This window comes from Chiloscyllium punctatum, chromosome 15 (assembly GCF_047496795.1).
Source record: "Chiloscyllium punctatum isolate Juve2018m chromosome 15, sChiPun1.3, whole genome shotgun sequence".
Taxonomy (NCBI): Eukaryota; Metazoa; Chordata; class Chondrichthyes; order Orectolobiformes; family Hemiscylliidae; genus Chiloscyllium; species Chiloscyllium punctatum.
In genome coordinates this window covers 53,415,783-53,436,782 of record NC_092753.1, presented here as the reverse complement: position 1 = coordinate 53,436,782, position 21,000 = coordinate 53,415,783, and the positions used below count along the sequence as shown (strand labels likewise).

At 41.0% G+C, this 21,000-nt stretch overlaps 1 protein-coding gene across 4 annotated transcripts in view; it reads right to left on the bottom strand.

The window, feature by feature from the left end:
* The window catches only part of ddx3xa (DEAD-box helicase 3 X-linked a), a 44,224-nt gene extending 25,656 nt beyond the window's left edge, over window positions 1-18,568 (bottom strand). For 2 of the 4 annotated variants that reach the window (XM_072585152.1, XM_072585151.1), the window contains exons 1-3: window positions 18,213-18,567; window positions 12,360-12,420; window positions 10,222-10,272 (exon numbers count right to left, since the gene is read on the bottom strand). In XM_072585152.1, coding sequence (XP_072441253.1) covers window positions 10,222-10,272; window positions 12,360-12,420; window positions 18,213-18,257 — 157 coding nt within the window. In that variant the 5' untranslated portion in view covers window positions 18,258-18,567. Of the gene's footprint in view, window positions 1-10,221; window positions 10,273-12,359; window positions 12,421-18,212 lie in introns of all 4 variants that reach the window. The other 2 variants (XM_072585150.1, XM_072585153.1) reach the window with 2 other exon arrangements.
* Between the last annotated feature and the right edge of the window lie 2,432 nt (window positions 18,569-21,000).

Sequence of the window (21,000 nt, the reverse complement as noted above, 5' to 3'; positions counted from 1 at the left end):
AAGTGTGGGGGTACCAGCTCATAGCATCAGCAAGCTCAACAGGATTTTTTTTTTAAAAAGTGAAATTAATCTGTCAAAGCATTTTAAGGAGGCAACAGATTATTGGTGTTTTCACTGATATCATTCTAGGAATGTATGATCAAATCCTGTCATATCAGATGCTGGATCGTGAATTAAATAAAACTCGAATTAAGAGTCTACTGATGACTACGAAACCACTGTCAATCAGAAAAACCTATTGGTTCACTAACATCCTTTAGGGAAAGAAACTACTCCTTACCTGAGAGTGATCTACATGTGACTCTAGACCCATTATGTGGTTGACTCAATGACCTGCTGGGCAATTAGGGATGGGCATTAGATGCTTATCTAGCCAGGTATTCTTCATCCCACAACTAAATTAAAAACCTTTATACAACAGTATCAAGTTTGATCAGAGAATGATTTAGCATCCTGGTTCCCAAGAATCAAATGACAAAAACAACTTGCTCTTCATACCAAGAAATTTCTTCAACTGTTTCTCATATTTTGCCTATTTCAATAAATCCCATGTGTAAAAACTTGTCCAAGTGCTCTTTACCCAAGAGATCTAAGATATTATCAGTTTCCTGACAGATTCATCCTTCACACAAAAAAAAACTGACCCCATTTCAACATTCAACACTTGGCAGATACACCTCCTAAAGGAAAGCAATAGCAAATCTTTGAAGTATATTAGACTACACAGCAAATCTTGAAGTGCTCTATTAACAGAAACCAAATCAAAACCTTATCAATCTTAACTGACCATAGACATTCCATAGTACTACTCAAAAAGTAGTAACGATCAGTGTCCTAGCCAGCATTCCTCCCCAATTCCTGATTATATGAACACAATCTGGAAAAACAAACTTACCAGCTTCAGGAAGTGGATGCAATGAAGTTTTAAACGTTTCAACCAATGTGCACTCATATAGCACTGCTGGAAACCAATTAACAACCTTCCCTTCATGCCATGGTGCCAACTCTGGATACAAGTCAGCACTAGTCATTTATAATTGTTTGGAAAATAGAGTGTCATGGATCAAAGTCTGTACTAATGCAGTGCAGTGCAAGGGTCACATGTTTTCCTTTTAGACTTCGTTGAAAACACCAGGAATGTTTTGCAACATGGGGAGGGAATCAAGATATGCACATGGAGGGGTGGGGGCCCAAACTTTTTGAATAAAAAAATTTAAGGTAAGATGCCTGCCCACTAGATCAACTATCACAGTAAGAGTTCTTTTTTACAAATAGGATGTTCCTAAAACAGAGGAACAGAAAATTCAGCTAAAGTGCTGGAGGTTTGATATTCAATTTATTGAAACTGTAATTGAGGATTTTTACTGTAGTAAACTGCCAAATGTTTCAAATGCTTCTTTCCATACCTCTCCAAACAAAAAAGATAAAACATTCCACTCACCATTACACTGGAAATTTATGCAATAAAGACATTCAAGTTCGCTTCTCTAAAATTAAGGTTGCAGTTTCTCCTCCTGCATCTTTGCACACCACATGCTGTGTTCAGGATAGCAATTGAAATATTTCAGCCTTGACATATTTCAAAGCCACAGTCTTCATAAAAGACCAAATTTACTAGTATCAAACCAGAAACTAAATTAAGAGCAATATATATCCCTCAGGAATCAGCACACCAATTTTTAAAATATTGTGCAAGCAGCCAGCCCCAGAACATCGAAGTACAGTAATTCCAACTGGTAGGAGGAGTTCGAATAACATGCATAAGTTATTTTCTCTCCTGCAAAGTTATACTGCAAGACATAAGAATGCAAAGTTACATGGAGAAAAAAAGTCAAAACAACAGTTTAAAAGGAGGCACAGTGCGGGGGGGGAGCTGGAGGAAGAAAGGTTACTGTGGACTATATCTGCGATAAATGCTGTTGGTTATGAATCCTAATCAGATTGAATGGATCGGTTAGAGATAGTTAGTGGCAATGAGGAATTTGCAACAGCAACGGTGTGTGATGGATGGAAGTTATAGGAAGGGAGAAAAGTCACAGATGGGCTAACTCAAGGAAAGGTAAGAGAAGTAGGCAGTTAGTGCAAGAGTCATCTGTGGCTAGCCCCATTTCAAACATGCATGCTGCTTTGGAAAATGTAGTGGGTGATTGATTCACAGGGGAACGTAGCACGAACCACCATGTTTCTGATATTGAGATTGGCTATAATGAAATGAAGGGCACTGCCGGGTTCCAAAAGACCAATTGTGTTAAGGGACTCTAGTCAGAGGTACAGACAGACATTTGTGGCCAGTGAAAAAATCAGAATGGGGCATCACTTCCCTGGTGCCAGGATCAAGGATGTCTCAGAGGGTGCAGAATGTTCTTAAAAGGGGAGGGGGGCCCCGCAGGAGGTCATTGGAACCAACAACATAGGAAGGGAAAAAAGTGGAGATTCTGAAGGGAGATTAGAGTTAGTCAGTAATTTAAAAAGGAGGTCTTCAAGAGTAGCAATATCTGGATTACTTCCAGTGCTATGAGCTAGTGAGAGCAGGATTAGGAGGATAGAGCAGATGAACGCATGGATGAGGAGCGACATACAGGAGGAGGATTCACATTTTTGGATTGGAGTGCAGGTTCATAGCTCCTTGAATGTAGAGTCGCAGGTAGCTAGGATAGTGAAGACTGCATTTGGTATGCTTTCATTTATTGGTCACAGTATTGAGTAGAGTTGAGAGGTCACGTTGCAGCTGTGCAGGACATTAGTTAGGCCACTGTTGGAATATTGTGTGCAATTCTGGTCTCCTTCCTATCGGAAAGATGTGAAATTTGAAATGGTTCAGAAAAGATTTACAAGGATGTTGCCAGGGTTGGAGGATTTGAGTTATAGGGAGGGGCTGAACAGGAACAGGTTGGGCTGTTTTCCCTAGCGCGTTGGAGGGTGAGGGGTGACCTTATAAGTTTGTAAACCTCTGAGGGGGCATGGATAGGATAGACAGATGGAGTTATTTTCCTTTTTGGGGAGGGGAGGGGTCCAGAACTACAGGGAATAGGTTTAGGCTGAGAGGGGAAGATATAAAAGACACATGGGGCAACATCTTCCATGCAGAGGGTGGTATGGAATGAGCTGCCAGAGAAAGTTGAGATGGCTAGTACAATTGCAACATTTAAGAGGCATTTCGATGGGTATATGAATAGGAAGGGTTCGGAGGGATATGGGCAGAGCTGGCAAATTGGACTAGATTGGGTTGGGATATATGGTTGGCATGGACTGAAGGGTCTGTTTCTATGCTGTACATCTCTGACTATATTCTGAACAGTTGGGGGAACAGCAAAGAGCAGCTCTGAAAAATGTACCTCAAGAAAGAAATGCAGCAGAAGACCGAAGAGGATCTAGAGAAATCTACAGAGGAGGTTTGACATCCAAAGAGGGCAACTGATTTTGAAAATGGATTTGCCATAAGAGATTTTATCAGATCAGTATTGTGGAGTGAGGAGTAAAAATAGATTTAAGAGAAAGGACTTGTAAATCGTTGTGTTCTTTTGGACTTAAGAATAAAAATGTTTTTAATTTTTTTCCCAAATGGGATAGTTCTTTGCCACTCAATTTAAGATTATGGCAGAGGTGGGTGTGTGTGTCTGGTTTAAAATAAGAAACTGTTTACCCTGTGTGACAAAAGCCAATGTTTCTGGAAAGGTCTTCAGTGTTTAAATATTTTCCTTGACAGCACTGAACAAGTTGTATATAGACCAATACAGTCTCATATGGGACAAGATCTCAACTTCAATCTACACCAGATTTTTCAAACAATCATTTAGCTAGATCCATACACTAATCCCATTTCTGGTAGCACCATAAGCACAAAAGTGAGCTTACTGAACTTCCTTTCTCAAAGAGAAAACTGAAGCTATTGTCAACATAAACATGGAATAATTGAAGTTGGAACAATCAGGATAAAAGGTTTAAGATAAATACTTATCGACTTCAACTTTCCTTAAGATTATTCTATCTTAAAATACTTGAACTTTTAGAATGTTTTCATGAAGACATATCCTTCCTTAACCAAGAGACCAAAACTATATGCAAGACTCCTGGTGTGATCTCATGTCCTTTACAATTGCAGAAGACCGATCAACTTTTATGCCCATAGGATGGCAGATTAAATTCCAAGGACACCCAAATCCAGTATTTGCCTCCATTTCTTTCAGTTAAAGTGGACAATCTTGAAAGTGAGGACTGCAGATGCTGGACAGTCAGTTGAAAAGTATGGCATTGGAAGAGTACAGATCAGACAGCGGAGGAGCATGGAGGGCTTATGCCCAAAACAGCAACCCTTCTGCTCCTCCCTAATCTGCACTTTTCCAGTCCTAGTGTATTATTTACTTCAATTTAATAATGTACCCCCTTCTTGGTAGGGTGTTCTTAAATCAACTTGCTCAGATGTCATGACAATTGAAGATTGACTTATACCCAGCCCTCTGTGCACTGCACTACAACAGCCCTCAATCTTAAAATTTAGGAATGCTCATCTCTTACCCTTCCCCAAACACTGGGACTCTTAGCGTGTGCAGTGACTGGTGTTGCACCTGAACATGATGCCAACCTATCCACTACATGCTCAACAAACCCAACCAAAATTCATCAACCACCAATTTCACACAAAAGCATCACACTGCTTGATTGTACCACCTTAAAAGGATTCAAGTATTTTCAAATAGACCATTTACTTCACGTATGATGTTTAGTGAAGCTTCTGTTGAAGGGGCTATAAAATCACTCCATGACTTCTACTTTCTTTTGCTATTTCTTCACTCCAAATCAAGATTTACATGTGTAACGGCAGAATGGAAGATAATCTCAGACGACCTCATTCTTTAAACAGCTGTGCCAACTCTTCAACCTTCCAAAAAAAGTCAAATATCCTAATTTTCAAATCCCAGTTGGTCAAACACTTCTCCCAATTACAAAACCAAAACACTAGATGCTGGAAAACAGTGTTGAATAAACTCAGCAAGTCCAGAGATAGAACTAATGTTTTGAGCCCATTATGACTTCGCTCAGATGAAAAGCCATTCCAGACATCACCAGATCTGCCAGACTAGCTAGGTTTCCCCAGCATTCTTATTGTTATGAATTGCCTGCTTATCCAACTTAAATTTTAAAGGTTTATCATTTTTGTTTGGCCATGTGATGTCAGCATTGTGCAGGCCAGCATTTAATCTGACATCTGTAAAGGCCCACAGTACAGTTATGCAAACACTGCTTTCTGGAGAGGAGAGACCAAGAAAGCTTGGTATATATTCTTCCCTAGAGGACACAAGTAAAAAAAAGTGTTTGATAACTGCAGATTAGTCACTTGGCCAGCTCTCCAGTTCAGATTTTAGTGAAATCTGAATTCACTAAAATAGGGATGGAAAAAGGACAGACCAGATCTAAAAGTTAAAGTTCTAAATTGGAGAACAGCCAATTTTGACAGTATTAGGAAAGAACTTTTGAAAGCTGATTGGGGGCAGATATTCGCAGGTAAAGGGACGGCTGGAAAATGGGAAGCCTTCAGAAATGAGAATCCAGAGAAAGTATATTCCTGTCAGGGTGAAAGGAAAGGCTGGCAGGTATAGGGAATGCTGGATGACTAAAGAAATTGAGGGTTTGGTTAAGAAAAAGAAGGAAGCATATGTCAAGTATAGACAGGATAGATCAAGTGAACCCTTAGATGAGTATAAAGAAAGTAGGATTATACCTAAGACGGAAATCAGGAGGGCAAAATGGGGACATGAGATAGCAGTGGCAAAGAGAACTAAGGAGAATCCAAAAAAGGGTTTTTAATATATTAAGGACAAAAGGGTGACTGGGGAGAGAATAGGGCCCCACAAAGATCAGCAAGGCGGCCTGTGTGTGGAGCCGCAGAAAATGGGGGAGATACTAAATGAATATTTTGCATCAGTATTTATCGTGGAAAAGGATATGGAAGATAGACTATAGGGAAATAGATGGTGACATCTTGCAAAATGTTCAGATTACAGAGGAGGAAGTGCTAGAAGTCTTGAAATGGTTAAAGGTGGATAAATCCCCAGGACCTGATCAGGTGTACCAAGATCTCTATGGGAAGCTAGAGAAGTGATTGCTGGGCCTCTTGCTGAGATATTTGTATCATTGATAGTCACAGGTGAGGTGCCGGAAGACTGGAGGTTGGCAAACGTGGTGCCACTGTTTAAGAAGGGCAGTAAAGACAAGCCAGGGAACTATAGACCGGTGAGCCTGACCTCAGTGGTGGGCAAGTTGTCGGAGGGAATCCTGAGGTACAGGATGTACATGTATTTGGAAAGGCAAGGACTGATTAGGGATAGTCAACATTGCTTTGTGTGGGGGAAATCATGTCTCACAAACTTGATTGAGTTTTTTGAAGTAACAAAGAAGATTGATGAGGGCAGAGCGGTAGATGTGATCGATATGGACTTCAGTAAGGCGTTCGACAAGGTTCCCCATGGGAGACTGATTAGCAAGGTTAGATCTCATGGAATACAGGGAGAACTAGCCATTTGGATACAGAACTGGCTCAAAAGGTAGAAGACAGAGGGTGGTGGTGGAGGGTTGTTTTTCAGACTGGAGGCCTGTGACCAGTGGAGTGCCACAAGGATCGGTGCTGGGCCCACTACTTTTTGTCATTTACATAAATGATTTGGGTGCAAGCATAAGAGATACAGTTAGTAAGTTTGCAGATGACACCAAAATTGGAGGTGTAGTGGACAGCGAAGAGGGTAACCTCCGATTACAACAGGATCTGGACCAGATGGGCCAATGGGCTAAGAAGTGGCAGATGGAGTTTAATTCAGATAAATGAAAGGTGCTGCATTTTGGGAAAGCAAATCTTAGCTGGACTTATACACTTCATGGTAAGGTCCAAGGGAGTGTTGCTGAACAAAGAGACCTTGGAGTGCAGGTTCATAGCTCCTTGAAAGTGGAGTTGCAGGTAGATAGGATGAAGGCAGCGTTTGGTATGCTTTCCTTTATTGGTCAGAGTTTTGAGTACAGAAGTTGGGAGGTCATGTTGCAGCTATACAGGACACTTGTTAGGCCACTGTTGGAATATTGCGTGCAATTCTGGACTTCTTCCTATCGGAAAGGAGTTGTGAAGCTTGAAAAGGGTTCAGAAGAGACTTACAAGGATGTTGCCAGGGTTGGAGGAGTTGAGGTTGAACAGGCTTGGGGCTGTTTTCCCTGGAGCGTTGGGAGGTTGAGGGCTGACCTTAGAGGTTTACAAAATTGAGGGGCATGGATAGGATAAACAGACAAAGTCTTTTCCCTGGGATCAGAGTCCAGAACTAGAGGGCATAGGTTTAGGATGAGGGGGGGGGGGGGGGGGGGGGGGGGGAGATATAAAAGAGACCTAAGGAGCAACATTTTCACAGAGGGTGGTACATATATAAAATGAGCTGCCAGAGGATGTGGTGGAGGCTGGTACAATTGCAACATTTAAGAGGCATTTGGATGGGTATATAAATAGGAATGGTTTGAGGGATATGGGCCAGGTGCTGGCAGGTGGGACTAGATTGGGATATCTGGTCAGCGTGGACAGGTTGGACAGAAGGGTCTGTTTCCATGCTGTACATCTATGACTATGATCATAGATCTTCCAGTCATCATTAACAGGTGACACGAGACTGGTAAATAAATGCGTAGATACAAATAGAAAGCCACAAATTAAAATTAGATATATCTGCCTTGCTGCTGTTTGCAGTCTTAATACCAAATCAAGATTACATTGAACAGCATGACCTAATAGTTAATTAAACAAAGCTTCTATACCATAAATTAGTTATCAAACTTGCCATTAAAGAACTAGTACATATTAAGCCAATTTTCTGCCCTTTAAACAAAAGGTCATATTTTCCCATCTTTAGCTGCTAACTTTGTTCAGAGCTTGGGGTGGAGAATCAATAATTAGTTATCCCTTCAGCTCTAAAACACCAGTGTAACAATATTGCTTAAAGTCCATGGATTACAGTTTACGATATCCATCACACTCACACTGACTCATTCAAGTTCAGACTTGAACAGTATATTGATTAAGACTCTTGGATATACCCAAGACCAACTTTACAAGATCTACAACATTTAAATGTAAGTTACTTCATTAGATTCTCCTTGCAAGTTGCTGTCTTTTCTTTACAAAGGAGAAGCCAACTACAGTTAACACGTGGTTATAGTATTGATACTATCACTTCTTGATACTTACCCAAATGCTGAACTGAAAATCAGTACCATTTATATGTGGCACCAGTGCCACCTTGTGCAGACAAAACTTCAAAACTGCAATTAACAGTATGTAGCTCCAGTATATTTTAGTGCAGTATGAACATAGTCCCATGATATTCCTACTGAAAAGTAAATACATTTGCCTTGTACAATTTGTTAGGAGCAAGTAATTTGACAAAAGAGATACCATTCAACACCATTTCTGTGCAAATGTACTTCAGCTACTGACTCAAACTTCACCCACCCACCTTTACAGATGGAATTCAAACAATGTTTCCCTTTGGAAAAATGAGGGGAAAAAAAAACTACAAAAGTCTAACACTCAGCCTTGGACATTCATATTCCAAAGCACAGCAGGTTTTTAACATTGCTGCAAATGTTAAACTAGCTGAGGTAATTACAAATTAACAATGACAATAAGAACTACTGATACATGTTTTAACGCAGTGATGGAGCAGTTCTTAAACTTAAGCAGCAATGAACCTTGACGCTTTGAAGATTATGGAGTGCTGCTAGACACTTGCAGGAAATTCCAGGCCTAGGTGAGATTGTATTAACAAGTTCTAAAATTGCTTTACTTGCAGACTTCAGACAGAGGAGAAAATAGTTTCAAGACATTTTTACTATGCACATTAAAAAAGCAATGGCGATCAACCTCAAGACTTGTCATCTCTTTTTTGGCTTCCAGCAGCTAAACAGCTGAGAACACTACATCTGAACTTTGCATAAACAAATTACAACGTATACCCTTGTGCAACATGGCAAAAGCAGCCAACAGTAACCAAGATCTGTTGAAAGCAACTAGCTGTAATAAGACACCTGCAACAGCTTAACATGCACGAAACATGCTCTTCTGCCAAATCATTGGACAATCAAACAGTAATAAAACAATGCTCTCAACTGCATTGATATGTTTCATTTTAAATGAAGCTTCTCAGCTGATTAAAGAACTTCTCAAGTTGACATACTACAATGTCTTTTCTGGAGCCTAAACAGTAGAAGCAAACTTAAGACAATTCTATCGATGATAGAGGAGATTGTTGACACCTAGTAATAATCACAAGATCCTGCAGCCAAGCATGGATGTGCTTATTTGTCAGTTCAAAAATTCTGATTAATTAGATTCCCTACAGTGTGGGAACAGGCCCTTCACGCAGACCTTCCCAAGAGCCTCTCGCCCAGACCCATTTCCCTCTGAATGATGTACCTAACACTATGGGCAATTTACTATGGCCAATTCACCTGACCTGCATATCTGCAGACTGTGGGAGGAAATCAGAGCATCCAAAGGAAACCCACACAGATACAGGGAATATGTGCAAACTCCACACAGTCACATGAGACTGGAATTGAACCTGGGACCCTGGCGCTGAGGTGGCAGTGCTAACCACTGAGCCAGTGTCACCCCAATTCTATTTCAATTTGGAGAAGATTCAGTAGTTTAACCTGAAAAGGTCATGATCATACCAGATTATTAATTCTCATTTAGGGAAGGAAGCCTCCAGACCTAATCCACAATCAGCCCTATTTCTGGTCAATTTCATCTATCAGCTAGAATCTGAGACAAGCTTTGAAGAGATGCCATAATAGAAAACAACCACCACAGTTGAAAAAAGTTAATTTTAGTACTGACATAGCATGCAGATGAGTACACAAATGTTCATTCTAAAAAAAAATGCTAGATTAGCTCAGATTATGTAAAAAAAACTGGCACCTTCACTTTATTAACTTTTCTTACAGCAGTGAAAAACAAAATGAGGGAATCAAAGAAAAGCATCAGTAATATAGGAAGTACCATGCAGTCAAAGGCAAAATTGAGCATTTAGACCAAGGATACAGATTTTGTAATCCATACTCCCAAACACATGCATACAATTTCCAATAGCAGCCTTCCCACTTTCTGGAATCAAATTTCCATTAGGACATAGAATGCAAACTCAATACAATTCACTCATTTAAAAGGAGGTACTTGTTATATTGACTTACCATTCTTGGATGCCTCTTTATTTCTTAGGTGAGGAGGAATATAACGTCCTTCTACAAAGAAAGTAGAACTGTTAAGTCTATTTCTCCAAGTTAAAAATGGCCACTTAAATTTAAACCATTTGACAAATCTTAAATTTTAAATGTCACACCCATTTAAAAGCAGTTGGCCCTCTAGAAATCATAAGCATCACACCTAAAGGCTTACTTTCTAGCCAATTTTTCCTATTCCATCAGCTGAGAGGATAAAAATTCCAGTGGACATTAAAAGTGGGGAAGCCTGGATTTTTAAAAAAATTATTAATGTAATTAAATATATCCCAAGTTAGCAATAGGAGTAAACAACCTCAATTTTTTTTAAAAAACAGTAGCTTAAGTGAAATTTGCATAGCATGTGCACACCTTCCACATCAGTATGTCATCCAAAAAGAGAAGGCTAGAAATACCATATTTGATCGTTTGAATAATTGTCACTCAAACAATACAAGTGAAATTAGGTGGGTGTTCAAGGTTTGAAGTAAGTGTAAGATATTTCACTGAAGGAAATTCATAACTAACTTAACTAATTTAAAAAAGGGACTGGAGTGGACAGTTTAAAAATCACAACCACTTCATGAAGCAGCAGCACTTCAAAAACTAGTGTCCCCAAAATAATCCTGTTGAACTATAATTTTGTGTTGCGACATGATATTTTTAACTTGACAGTCTGATACCAGTATACTGTTATGACAACAGCCCTCAGTTTTATAAACAGTGAAGGAGGCCTGTTGCAGAACAATGCATTTGCCCATGTTACAATTATGGATCTCATTCAAACTGGGTGAAATGGCATGTAACAGATACAAATTAACAGGGCATAGTGTTTAAGAAAGTCAGACTTCAATTTATACACCTTTACTCAAAGGCTAGTTTCCTTGCTGCTAATTTTTAATGCCTGATGGCAGAGATCTCTTCGCAAGAGAATCTAAACTGAATGCAGTCTGGGGGTAGATGGGAAACTGACAAATACTGCAATCAGATCAGCCATGATTTTATTCAATATTAAACAATCTAGAAGGGCCAACTGGAAAACTTATGCTTCCAAGTTCTACATTCCTATAGACTCAAGATGGGGTTCAAACAGGGTTCTGGAACTGAAAACAGCTTTCCCCATTCCCAGTTTCCTAGAAATGGATATTCCTTTCTTGTTTTTGTTGTTTTTTTGTTAGTTCAAAAATTTGTATACATGATGCCACAAGTGGAAAAAATTAGCATTTGGGCAACAAGCTCCTTCACAGCTCCAGTGGTCCTATGACCCAAAAGGAATCAGATTTCAGAATGTACAAGACTTCCCCACATCAGGCAAATTGATAGACAAACACTGAGGCATATTCCAACATCTGTAAAGATGCAAGCTTTGTGCAATTCTATTCTGCTTGCAGGAAGAACAAATTCAAGGATTACTTGCCTCAGCAAGCTAAAATCAATGTTTATTTTATCTGCACATATCCTAACTTACCATTCTATTACTTTGGGGTCTGAAACAGACAGCAGTCAAAGGCATTCACCACAATTAGATTCAAATTTCTCACATCACAAACTGACAGGCCAACAGGTTTGTTTTCTCCCCCACAGTTTTAAGGGGTCAACATAACTTTTCTAATTTAAAAATGCCATTTCTTAAGTTCAGATATTGGTTAAAAGTGTCTAAATACAGAGATGCAGCTGCTTCAGGTCCCATATTCTTTGTTTTAAAAGATCTACAAATCCTAGAAATTTATTTCACTTTGTTAAATGTTTCTATTTTTAGACTCCGTGGTACAAGGCAACCTAAAACAATCAGCTTATTTACAAATTTCAATTTAAAGCATGCGAGATCAATATCATATTCTTTTTGTCCTTTGGTCTACACCTAGTAAGCTAAAAGTAAGGGAACAAGATAGTTTTGCTTTGTAGCAAACACCTCAATTCATTAGCTTCAGTCAGGTTCAACATTTGAGTAATTCATGAAATTGAAAACATAATATTCTAATTCAGTACAAAAGGCAGATACAATGCCCTAGGTTTAAGCCTGTTCGCATGGTGGATAAGTCATTCTGCCAGATTAATGTTTAGTAACAAATAACTGTACTCTATACAAAATGTGCAAAAGTGGTACTTACTGCCTGCCCCACCAGCACTCTGAGCATCACCTGCTGACGATGTCAAGTCTAGGCCAGCAAGCTGAAAAATTCAAAATAAAAGTAAACAAGTTGAAAGGATTAACTGTACAGTCAGATTTTCAGTAAGTGATTTCAGCCAAGAATGCATTGCAAGATTCAGATCCAGCCACATCTTTCAATTCGCAAAATTAGCTGATTTGTTTTCCAATCATGTGGACATAGACTAGCCTTAAAAACACTACATTACATATACTGTAGTTACATTTAGTATGGTTAGGGAGGGATTCCCAGGATTTGGATCCTGCAATAACAGTTGCAAGTCAGAACAGCATGTGCCCTGTACAGAAACATGCATGTGACAGTGCTCCAATGTTTCTACTGTGTCTATGTAGGTTGTAGAAGCCAAGGGTTGACATCACACCTGACCTGTGCCATAGGTGGTAGACAGGCTTGGAGAAGTCAACCTGTTCTTATAACTACTGTATTTATACGGCTGGTCCAATTCAATTGGAAGTGGTGAAACCTTGGAGATCGGTAGTGGGGGATTCATGATAAATGTCATAGAACATAGCATTCTTTTGGAGATAATCAGAGTTACATCAGTCCAAGAAGGGCAGAACAACAGACACGTTCAGTATCAAAGGAGCATCAAGTGACGAAACAGTGGAAGACATCTGACTACATGCCAGCCTTTTCAACGAGGATATTTTCACAACACTCCTCCAACGAGCTACCCAACTGCCCACTATCATTTACAATGGTGTAGCAGGACTGCAGAGCTTAGAGGTCACCTAAAAAAAGGATCAAGTTAGTGAGACAACTAACCCTGCACAAAACCATATTGTCTCCTACTAATTAGTCCATTTGCTTCTAAAAATTCATATAGATCTTGGAGACTCTTTCAAATAATTTCCCTTACGCTGACATAAGGCTGGTAGAAAGAGAGGACTGCAGATGCTGGAGATTAGAATCATATGTGGTGCAAGAAAAACACATCACACAGCATCCGAGGAGCAGGAGAATCTACATTTCAGGCATCAGGACTTATGCCCAAAATGCAGATTCTCCTGCTCCTCAGATGCCAGCTGACCTGCTGTGCTATTCCAGTACGGACAAGGCACACAGGCCTGACATTTCTAGATTACCCCACTACCCTTCTTAAACAATGGTACTACATTAGCTGTTCTCCAGTACTCTGGGACCTCACCTGTAGCTAAAGAGATACAAAGATATCTGTCAACACTCCAGAAATTTGCTCTTTGCCTCCTTCAGTATTCTGGGATAGACCCCATCAGGACCTGAGGACTTATCTACCTTAATACTTTAAGGCACTCAGCATCTCTTCATTTATAATAGCAACTTGGCTTGGAAATACAACACTCCCTTCCCTTAGGGCACCCTCCACCAATGCCTTCTCTTTTGTAAATACTGAGGTGTCTGTTTAGGACTTTACCTACCTCTTCTGGCTCTACAAATTCCCTTTGTCCTAGAGTAGGCCAACCTTTTCCTTATGTATCAAAAGCCTTGGGATTCTTAATTATGTTTGCCAATGACTTTTAATGAGCCTAATTCTGGTTTATGTTCTCGCCTTATATACTTAAAGGGCTTCCTCAGTTCCCATCCTCCTAGATCTCATGTCTGCTTTCTTTTTTTTTTAGAAAAAAGGTCATACCATCTCTGATCACCTAACCTTCATTCTCACTGGAACATGCCATTCCTTGAACTCTTAACTGCCACTTGAAATACTCCCACATGTCAGATAAGGATTTCTGCCTCAAACAACTGCCTCTATTCTCCAGTCCCTGCCCAATATTCTTGTAGTTCACCTGCTGTTAACTCTACCCATGAGTATCTTAAAACTCAGTATTATGGTCACTACGCCTGAAATTCCCCAATGAAACGTCACTCATCTGGCTGGGCTCATTTCCCACAACCAGGTCCAGTGTAACCCAATTCCTGGTTGGATTGCTTTTGTACTGTGTAAACAAACCCTCCTGAAATGGTCCTTACAAATTTTGCCCATCCAAGCCTCTAGCATGAAGTGAGGCCCAGTCAACATAGGGGGAAGTTAAAATCACTCTGCAAAACAACCTGTCTTTACATCTTGCCAAAATCGGTTTACATATTCTCTATCCCCTGCTGGCTGTTGGGAGGCCTGTAGTATACCCTCAATTTCACCATTCCTATTCCTGAATTTTCATATTGCCTCACTGAGTGTCCTCTGATGTATCCTCTCTGCATACAACTGTGAAATACTCCTACTCTCACCCCTTTACATTTTCCATCACACCTGATATCTGAACATTCAACTGCTACTCCTAACCCTCTTTCTGTCAAGTCTTTACATACAAAGTAGTCAGTCATTGTTCCAAGCACTAACCAAAGTTCATCTTAACTATTGTACTTCAACATTTCAGACCACCTCCCCTCTTTTCAGAAGCATTTCCCAGCCTGTTCTTGTTTAGTCATATTTGCCTTTGTTTCTACCTCTCCCTACTGCCATACTCCTCTGGTTCCCATCCCCTGCCACACAACTCTCCCCAACCACTCCCCCAAAATGCTCTTCACACCTCTAGACCAGGTAGGACTTTAACCCATACTTCTTTACTTGGGTAGATGCACCACTGTGCCACATGGTTTAAACCACAGGCATGTCTGCCTTAAGGAACTGACCATTAAATACAAGATAACCATGAAGTTTATAATATAGTGTGGTTATCTTAAACAACCAAATCAAGTCACAAAAAAGGTTGCAGACCAAATCTCTCCATACAAAGTGCTACAGTATTGAGCACTGTTGCCAAATATTCATCTAGAACAAGACAAAGTCTTCTGCCTATTGCAGGACCTCTTCTTGGACCTTGTTTCAGTCAACTAATTCAGGGCTTGTCCCTTTTTACAAGAAATACTAGGTTCATACTTCACCACTGAGGTCTTTTAGGTTTCTTATTTTGATTGCCATTCTGTACAATGCTCCAAATACTGGACCAGTCAAGGCTCCACAGACTTTATTTCCACCCCCTCTTTATGGCATGGGTCGACTAGGCCTGAGGCATCATCTGCTCAAACCACCCTTAAGCAATTTGCCATTACATTCCTTCTATGTAAAATTGCCTTGTAGGCAAAGTGTACTTTTTTAAAAATCAGCACCAAGATAAAGCCATTACACAAATTCAGAGGAATAATTTCCTTAGAGGAGGAACATTGCTTCCAGTTTTCCTGAAGTCTTTTTTTAAAAGAAAATCAAGTACATTAAGTTGCCTCCGATCAAGTCAATGATGAATTGCTACATGAATAACAATTACATTAAGATCATAAAGGTGATCAGGATATCCTGTCCCTATAGGACCTATTCAACAAGGCCACCTTTGTTTACCAATATATAAACGAAGGTCTTTAGGAAAAGCTGGAATGTCCATTCTGGTATTATTTCATGGTGTTACTGTAACTGGCAATAGTCAAATGCAGAGGCCCTCATGCATTCATTTATTGAAGACTTAAAACACCAATCCAATTCTTCAATAATTCAATTATTGCCTAAATGAACATGAAACCCACAAGTAGTTTTCGAAACCGATCTCCTGATTCAGACTTGCTCATTAACAGTACCTTGTACCTGTATTAGGCAGTTGTCCGGCCTGTACAGAAACCCACATGCCCTGTAGAGGGCAGCGCTCGTTTGATGTTTTGGCAAAGGGAACTTGCAATGCAAAAGTCCATGACAAAAAAAAGGTGTTTGGCAAATAAACATTACCCATTAAAATAATCTAATGACCGACAACTATCTTAACATTCAAGTGAATGGAACATGTGCCCTTCTTATACTCGAGCATTCATTGCACAATTTTACGTTGAATATCTCCACCCCCAATGTAGTTGATTAAGTATTTGTCATTGATTTAACTGCGAAACGGAAGGTTTAATCTAGAGACACATTATTTTGCAATCGCGCAGCGCTGCACCCACCCGGACCTCCCTTTTCTAATCCCAGGCCCAAGGCCGTAAATAATAATGACTGCGAAGTGCCGAAACTGCTCGGTATAAAAAGATCGTCCATTTTCTTTTAAGTGGTGACACTAGCGTACGATTGCACCAAATTCCTCGATGGGAAGCGATCTCGTTCGGTAAAGCGGTCGCACGTTGCTGAGCAAGCACTTTTCGCATCTTGGTGCCAATTTTATTTTTCCGGGGGAAAAAAAATTACCGCACAACACGGCAGTAGAAAATGGCACCACCGCACGTTCGTTACGCTTACAGGAAACTTAAAACCTTTGTGACGAGCCTTCTCCACCCTTTCCAGTCACCCCCGTCAGACTTTAACACGCCCGTCTTCGTCAGAGAAATTAACCACCGGGATTTTAACATTTAAACCCCCACCCCCCCACCCTTATGTCCGCCCGGGACTCAAGACTTCTGCAATGGCCTGGACTGAGCACCGTTACCTTCAAAAAGAAAAGAGGTGAAAGACCGTTCCGAAACGGTTCCTAATCTGAAGCCTCCTTCACCTTAAAAAGCTGCTGCGCCAGTCACAATGATGGCGCAGTTTCCTAGCGCACACAAGCCGAGTAAACAAGAGAGGCCAGCAGCCTACTCTCCATCTGTAACCTGTCCTCCGAGCAAGTAAAAACATTTCATACGGCTGTACCAGTCTCTTCCGGTCGTATTCAACAACAAGCAAAAAAAAAAATTCCCCCAAAGTCTGTACGTGAACTAGTTCAGGAGTTAGGGAAGCCCAAATCATGCCCACATTTTAAGGTCTGAAAAACTTGTCGAGACGGGACAGGAGCAGGACCGAGTCGTCAGGCATTGAAAACCAACACCGGGACTACGGGTTGGGATCAGAAGTTTAATCACAATATCTCAAAAAAAAGAGGATACAACCATCCACATTTGTCGATGCAAGCGACGTGCCATTAAAACGATGGCGGTGTCAGTTTGAAATTCTCGATGCCTAATGCCGAACCAAAGAGACACTTTCCACATCGATTAAAGTCGAAGGGAATATATGATACAAATAGGCCAACGCTTCACCTCCCCCGCCCCCACTCCATGCTCAAAATACCAACACTCGAGCTTGTTAAAAGTAGAGACGAAGTTGAGAGCAAATCACGCCATGATAGAGGCTTTAAATGACAACCGATGGGACTTGAAGAGGAGTAAACGCCGTTGTAAGAGAGAGAGAGAGAGAAGGCAGGAGATTCTTAATCACTTTACTACCAAGGCCGCCATTACACATTTCGCTAGATTTCCCTGCGCACATTTAAAACAAAAAAAAACCCACCCCCACCTCAAACTCTCCGCCGGGATAAAACCAAGGAAAAAAAAACCGTTTATCGAAACAAAAAAAAAAGAGAGCGCAGGAAGAAATACCCCCCTCCCCCTGTGTTCCCGCCGCGGTGAAGGTAGACAAAGAACGTGGAGCCAGTTATTTTCAGCCACATTGGGACCACCGCCGTCCACAGGAACTAAAGACATCGAAATGGGGGGAGGGAAAGAGAAAGAGAAAGAGATCCTATAGTTAGGATCACCCTCCACCTTTCCCCCCACTACAAAAAAAACCCCTCAAGACAAAAAAAAACTTTAAAGAAAAACCCAGACTCCTCCCCACCAGCTGCAGCCCCGGCGACTTAGAGGGAGACAAAAGCCGCCATTGTGGGCGAGTTCCCCCGCAACCCCCCCCCCCCCCTTCCCCGGGGGGGTAAAGAGAAGGAAGGAGGGGGTTAAAGGAACAGCAGCGACATCTTCACACTCCCCCCCCCCCCCCCCCACCAAACACACACATCCATTACGATTAGAGAGCAAACAAAAAAAATAAATCAATTAAACAAGTCAGTGGAGTGGAGATCCACTCACCTGCTGATCTAGATCCAGTACATTTCCGATGGCCACATGACTCATAACTAAAAAATGAGTACAAAATTTCCGACTGAGGGAAAAAAAACGAAAAGAAAAAAGTTCTCTCTCTTGAAAGGGGGGGAAATAAAAGGAGGACTGGGAACTATCCCCGGTGGGAAATCTTTCTTATCGTCTTCCGATTTGTTTAGCCACTTATGAGAGAAGCAAACTGTAGGAGACCCGGGTACGTAGAACCAGCCAACCGAGCACTCGGTACCGGCGCCGCTTCTTGCCGATCCTCCGTTCGCTGTCGCACTCTCTCCCTCGTCCCTTCGTCTCTCGTTATCATCAATTCGCGCTGAGGCCGCCGGGAACCCAGACCGGCCACGTGACACAGCTCCCAACCAACCAGCAGAACCGGCCGCACCAGCGCGCTCGAGACCTGGTTAAAGGACGCTGCCAGTATCGCGAGAGCCAGCTCTCTCCCTGCCCCCCGCACCCCATAAACTTTCCCTTCCCAATATCGCGAGGTTTGCACCGAGTTCCCTCGGCCCTTGTGACCGCTTGTGTCCGGTAGCGAACTTTTCAATCGCTCATTCCTGAGCTTGCGAAGGACCTGTACTTTTCTGTGGCAATAGCACTTTGTTTACTCCTCCCTTCTTCCGAAAAATGTGTGTTACATAAACACCAAAATGCTGCCAATAATGAGATCCAGATACATCTCAGCAGAGAAAATCAAAATTCCTTACTTTAAGATGTCAGCAGCATTTCGCTTGTGTCACCATCGTGTTGAAGCGAGTGAATTGTCAGACTACTTTTGGATGCTAAATAATCTTTCCCTAATTTGATTGTTTAAACAATGTATTACATTGTTTCTTCAATCAAAGTCATCAATGGTTGAAAATGTTCATATTTCATCATAAAGGTATTTATAATTTACATAATTAGCGAGACTGGGATTACAATGAGACTAAACTCAGTAATGTGCCACTACAGTGATAAGCCATAACTGGACGGATCACATGCTTTGCTGCCAAACACAATCTTACCAAATACAAGATGTGAAGCCTTGTGGCAGGAACACAACAAATCGTTCAATCAGCCCACTGAGCTTGATCTACTTTCAATAAGGTCGCAGTCTGATTGATATCTTAACTTCACTTTCCTGTAACCATTGACGCTCTTTGTGTCTCCTATGAAGATGGATTGAATTACTTGTTTAAAGCCTCTTTTGTTTCCTGCTTTGTATTAGTTTCCTAGTTTCATCAAAGGTTATAAATGCTCATTTTAGCTAGTAATTCCTTTTCATATATCTGGAGACACTTCTACAATCTGATTTTATATTTCTTGATTGCTTTCTTTCAAACTCCAGCTTCTTATGATTATTTGTTTCCTCGTCCTTTGCTATTTTCTTAAACTATGCAAATTTTCTGGCCTACAATTACAGAGGCACAATTGTTACAACACAAGAGACCATTTTGCCTATCTTGTCTATATAATTTTATTACCTAGTTCCAATCTCCTATCATTTCCCCCATATCCTTGCACACCATTTCTATCCAAATGATCATCCAATGCCCTCTTGAATGCCTTAATTGTACCTTTCTCCACCACATTTCAGGCACAGCATTCTAAACCCTAACTGCTTGCGCTGTGAATCATCCTTGCTTCATTTACACAATTTTAGATCTATGCCCTCTCATCTGTTTTATTTTATGACTGGAAACAGCCTTTCCCTATCCATTCTATTCAGCCCACTTACAATTTTGAAAACCTCTATCAAATCAAATTTCCTCTTAGGCGACATCACTCCAAGGAGAACAGTCCCAACTTCTCCAATCTATCCTTATAAATGAAGCTTTTCATTCCTGGAATCATTCTTTTAAATCACTTCTGCACTGTCTTTAATGAACTCACATCTTTTCTATAATGTTCCAATATTCCAGTTAAGGTCTATTAAGTATCTTGTCCCTCAACTGATGATGACCTGTGTCTCTCCATGTTGAACAACACGAAGAGAAATCATTGAGGGTGGCAAGAATGTAATCTGAGTGGGGGATTTCAATGTCCTCCATCAAGAGTGGCTCAACAACAGCACTACTGATAAGGCTGGTTGGGACCTAAAATACATTGCTGCTCGACTGGTTCTATAGCAGATGGTGAGAAAACCAACAAGAGGGAAAAACATACTTCACCTCATCTTCAGCAATGTACCAACTGCAGATAGTATCAGTAAGCGTAACCACTGCATAGTGCTTGCGGAGATGATATCCTGCCTTCAGATTTATCATACCTTAGATCACGTGTGTGGCACTATCTGTGCTAAATGGAACAGACTTTGACCGGTTCTAACAACTCAAGACTTTGTGTCCATGTCCTCCTGTGGGCCATCAGCAGCAGCAGAATTGTACTTCAACACAACCAGCAACCTCAAGGTCTGGCATATTCCCCCACACTGCAATTATGCAAGCATGATGATTAACCTGGTTTAATGAAGTGAGTAGGAGGGCATGCCAGGGGCAGCAACAGCCATATCTAAAAATGAGGTGGCAAACTGGTGAAACCCCAAAGCAAGGTTACTGGTATGCCAAGCAGCATAAGCAGCAAGTGATGGAGCTTCAGTGCATGTCATAAAATCCCTACAGTGTGGAAGTAAGCCCTTCAACCCATTGAATCCACATTGCCCTCTCCGGAGATCACCCCACCCAGACCCACCCCCATACTTCTCCCTGTAACTCTGCATTTCCCATGGCTAATCCACCTAGCTTGCACATCCCTGGACACTATAGGCAATTTAGCATGGCCA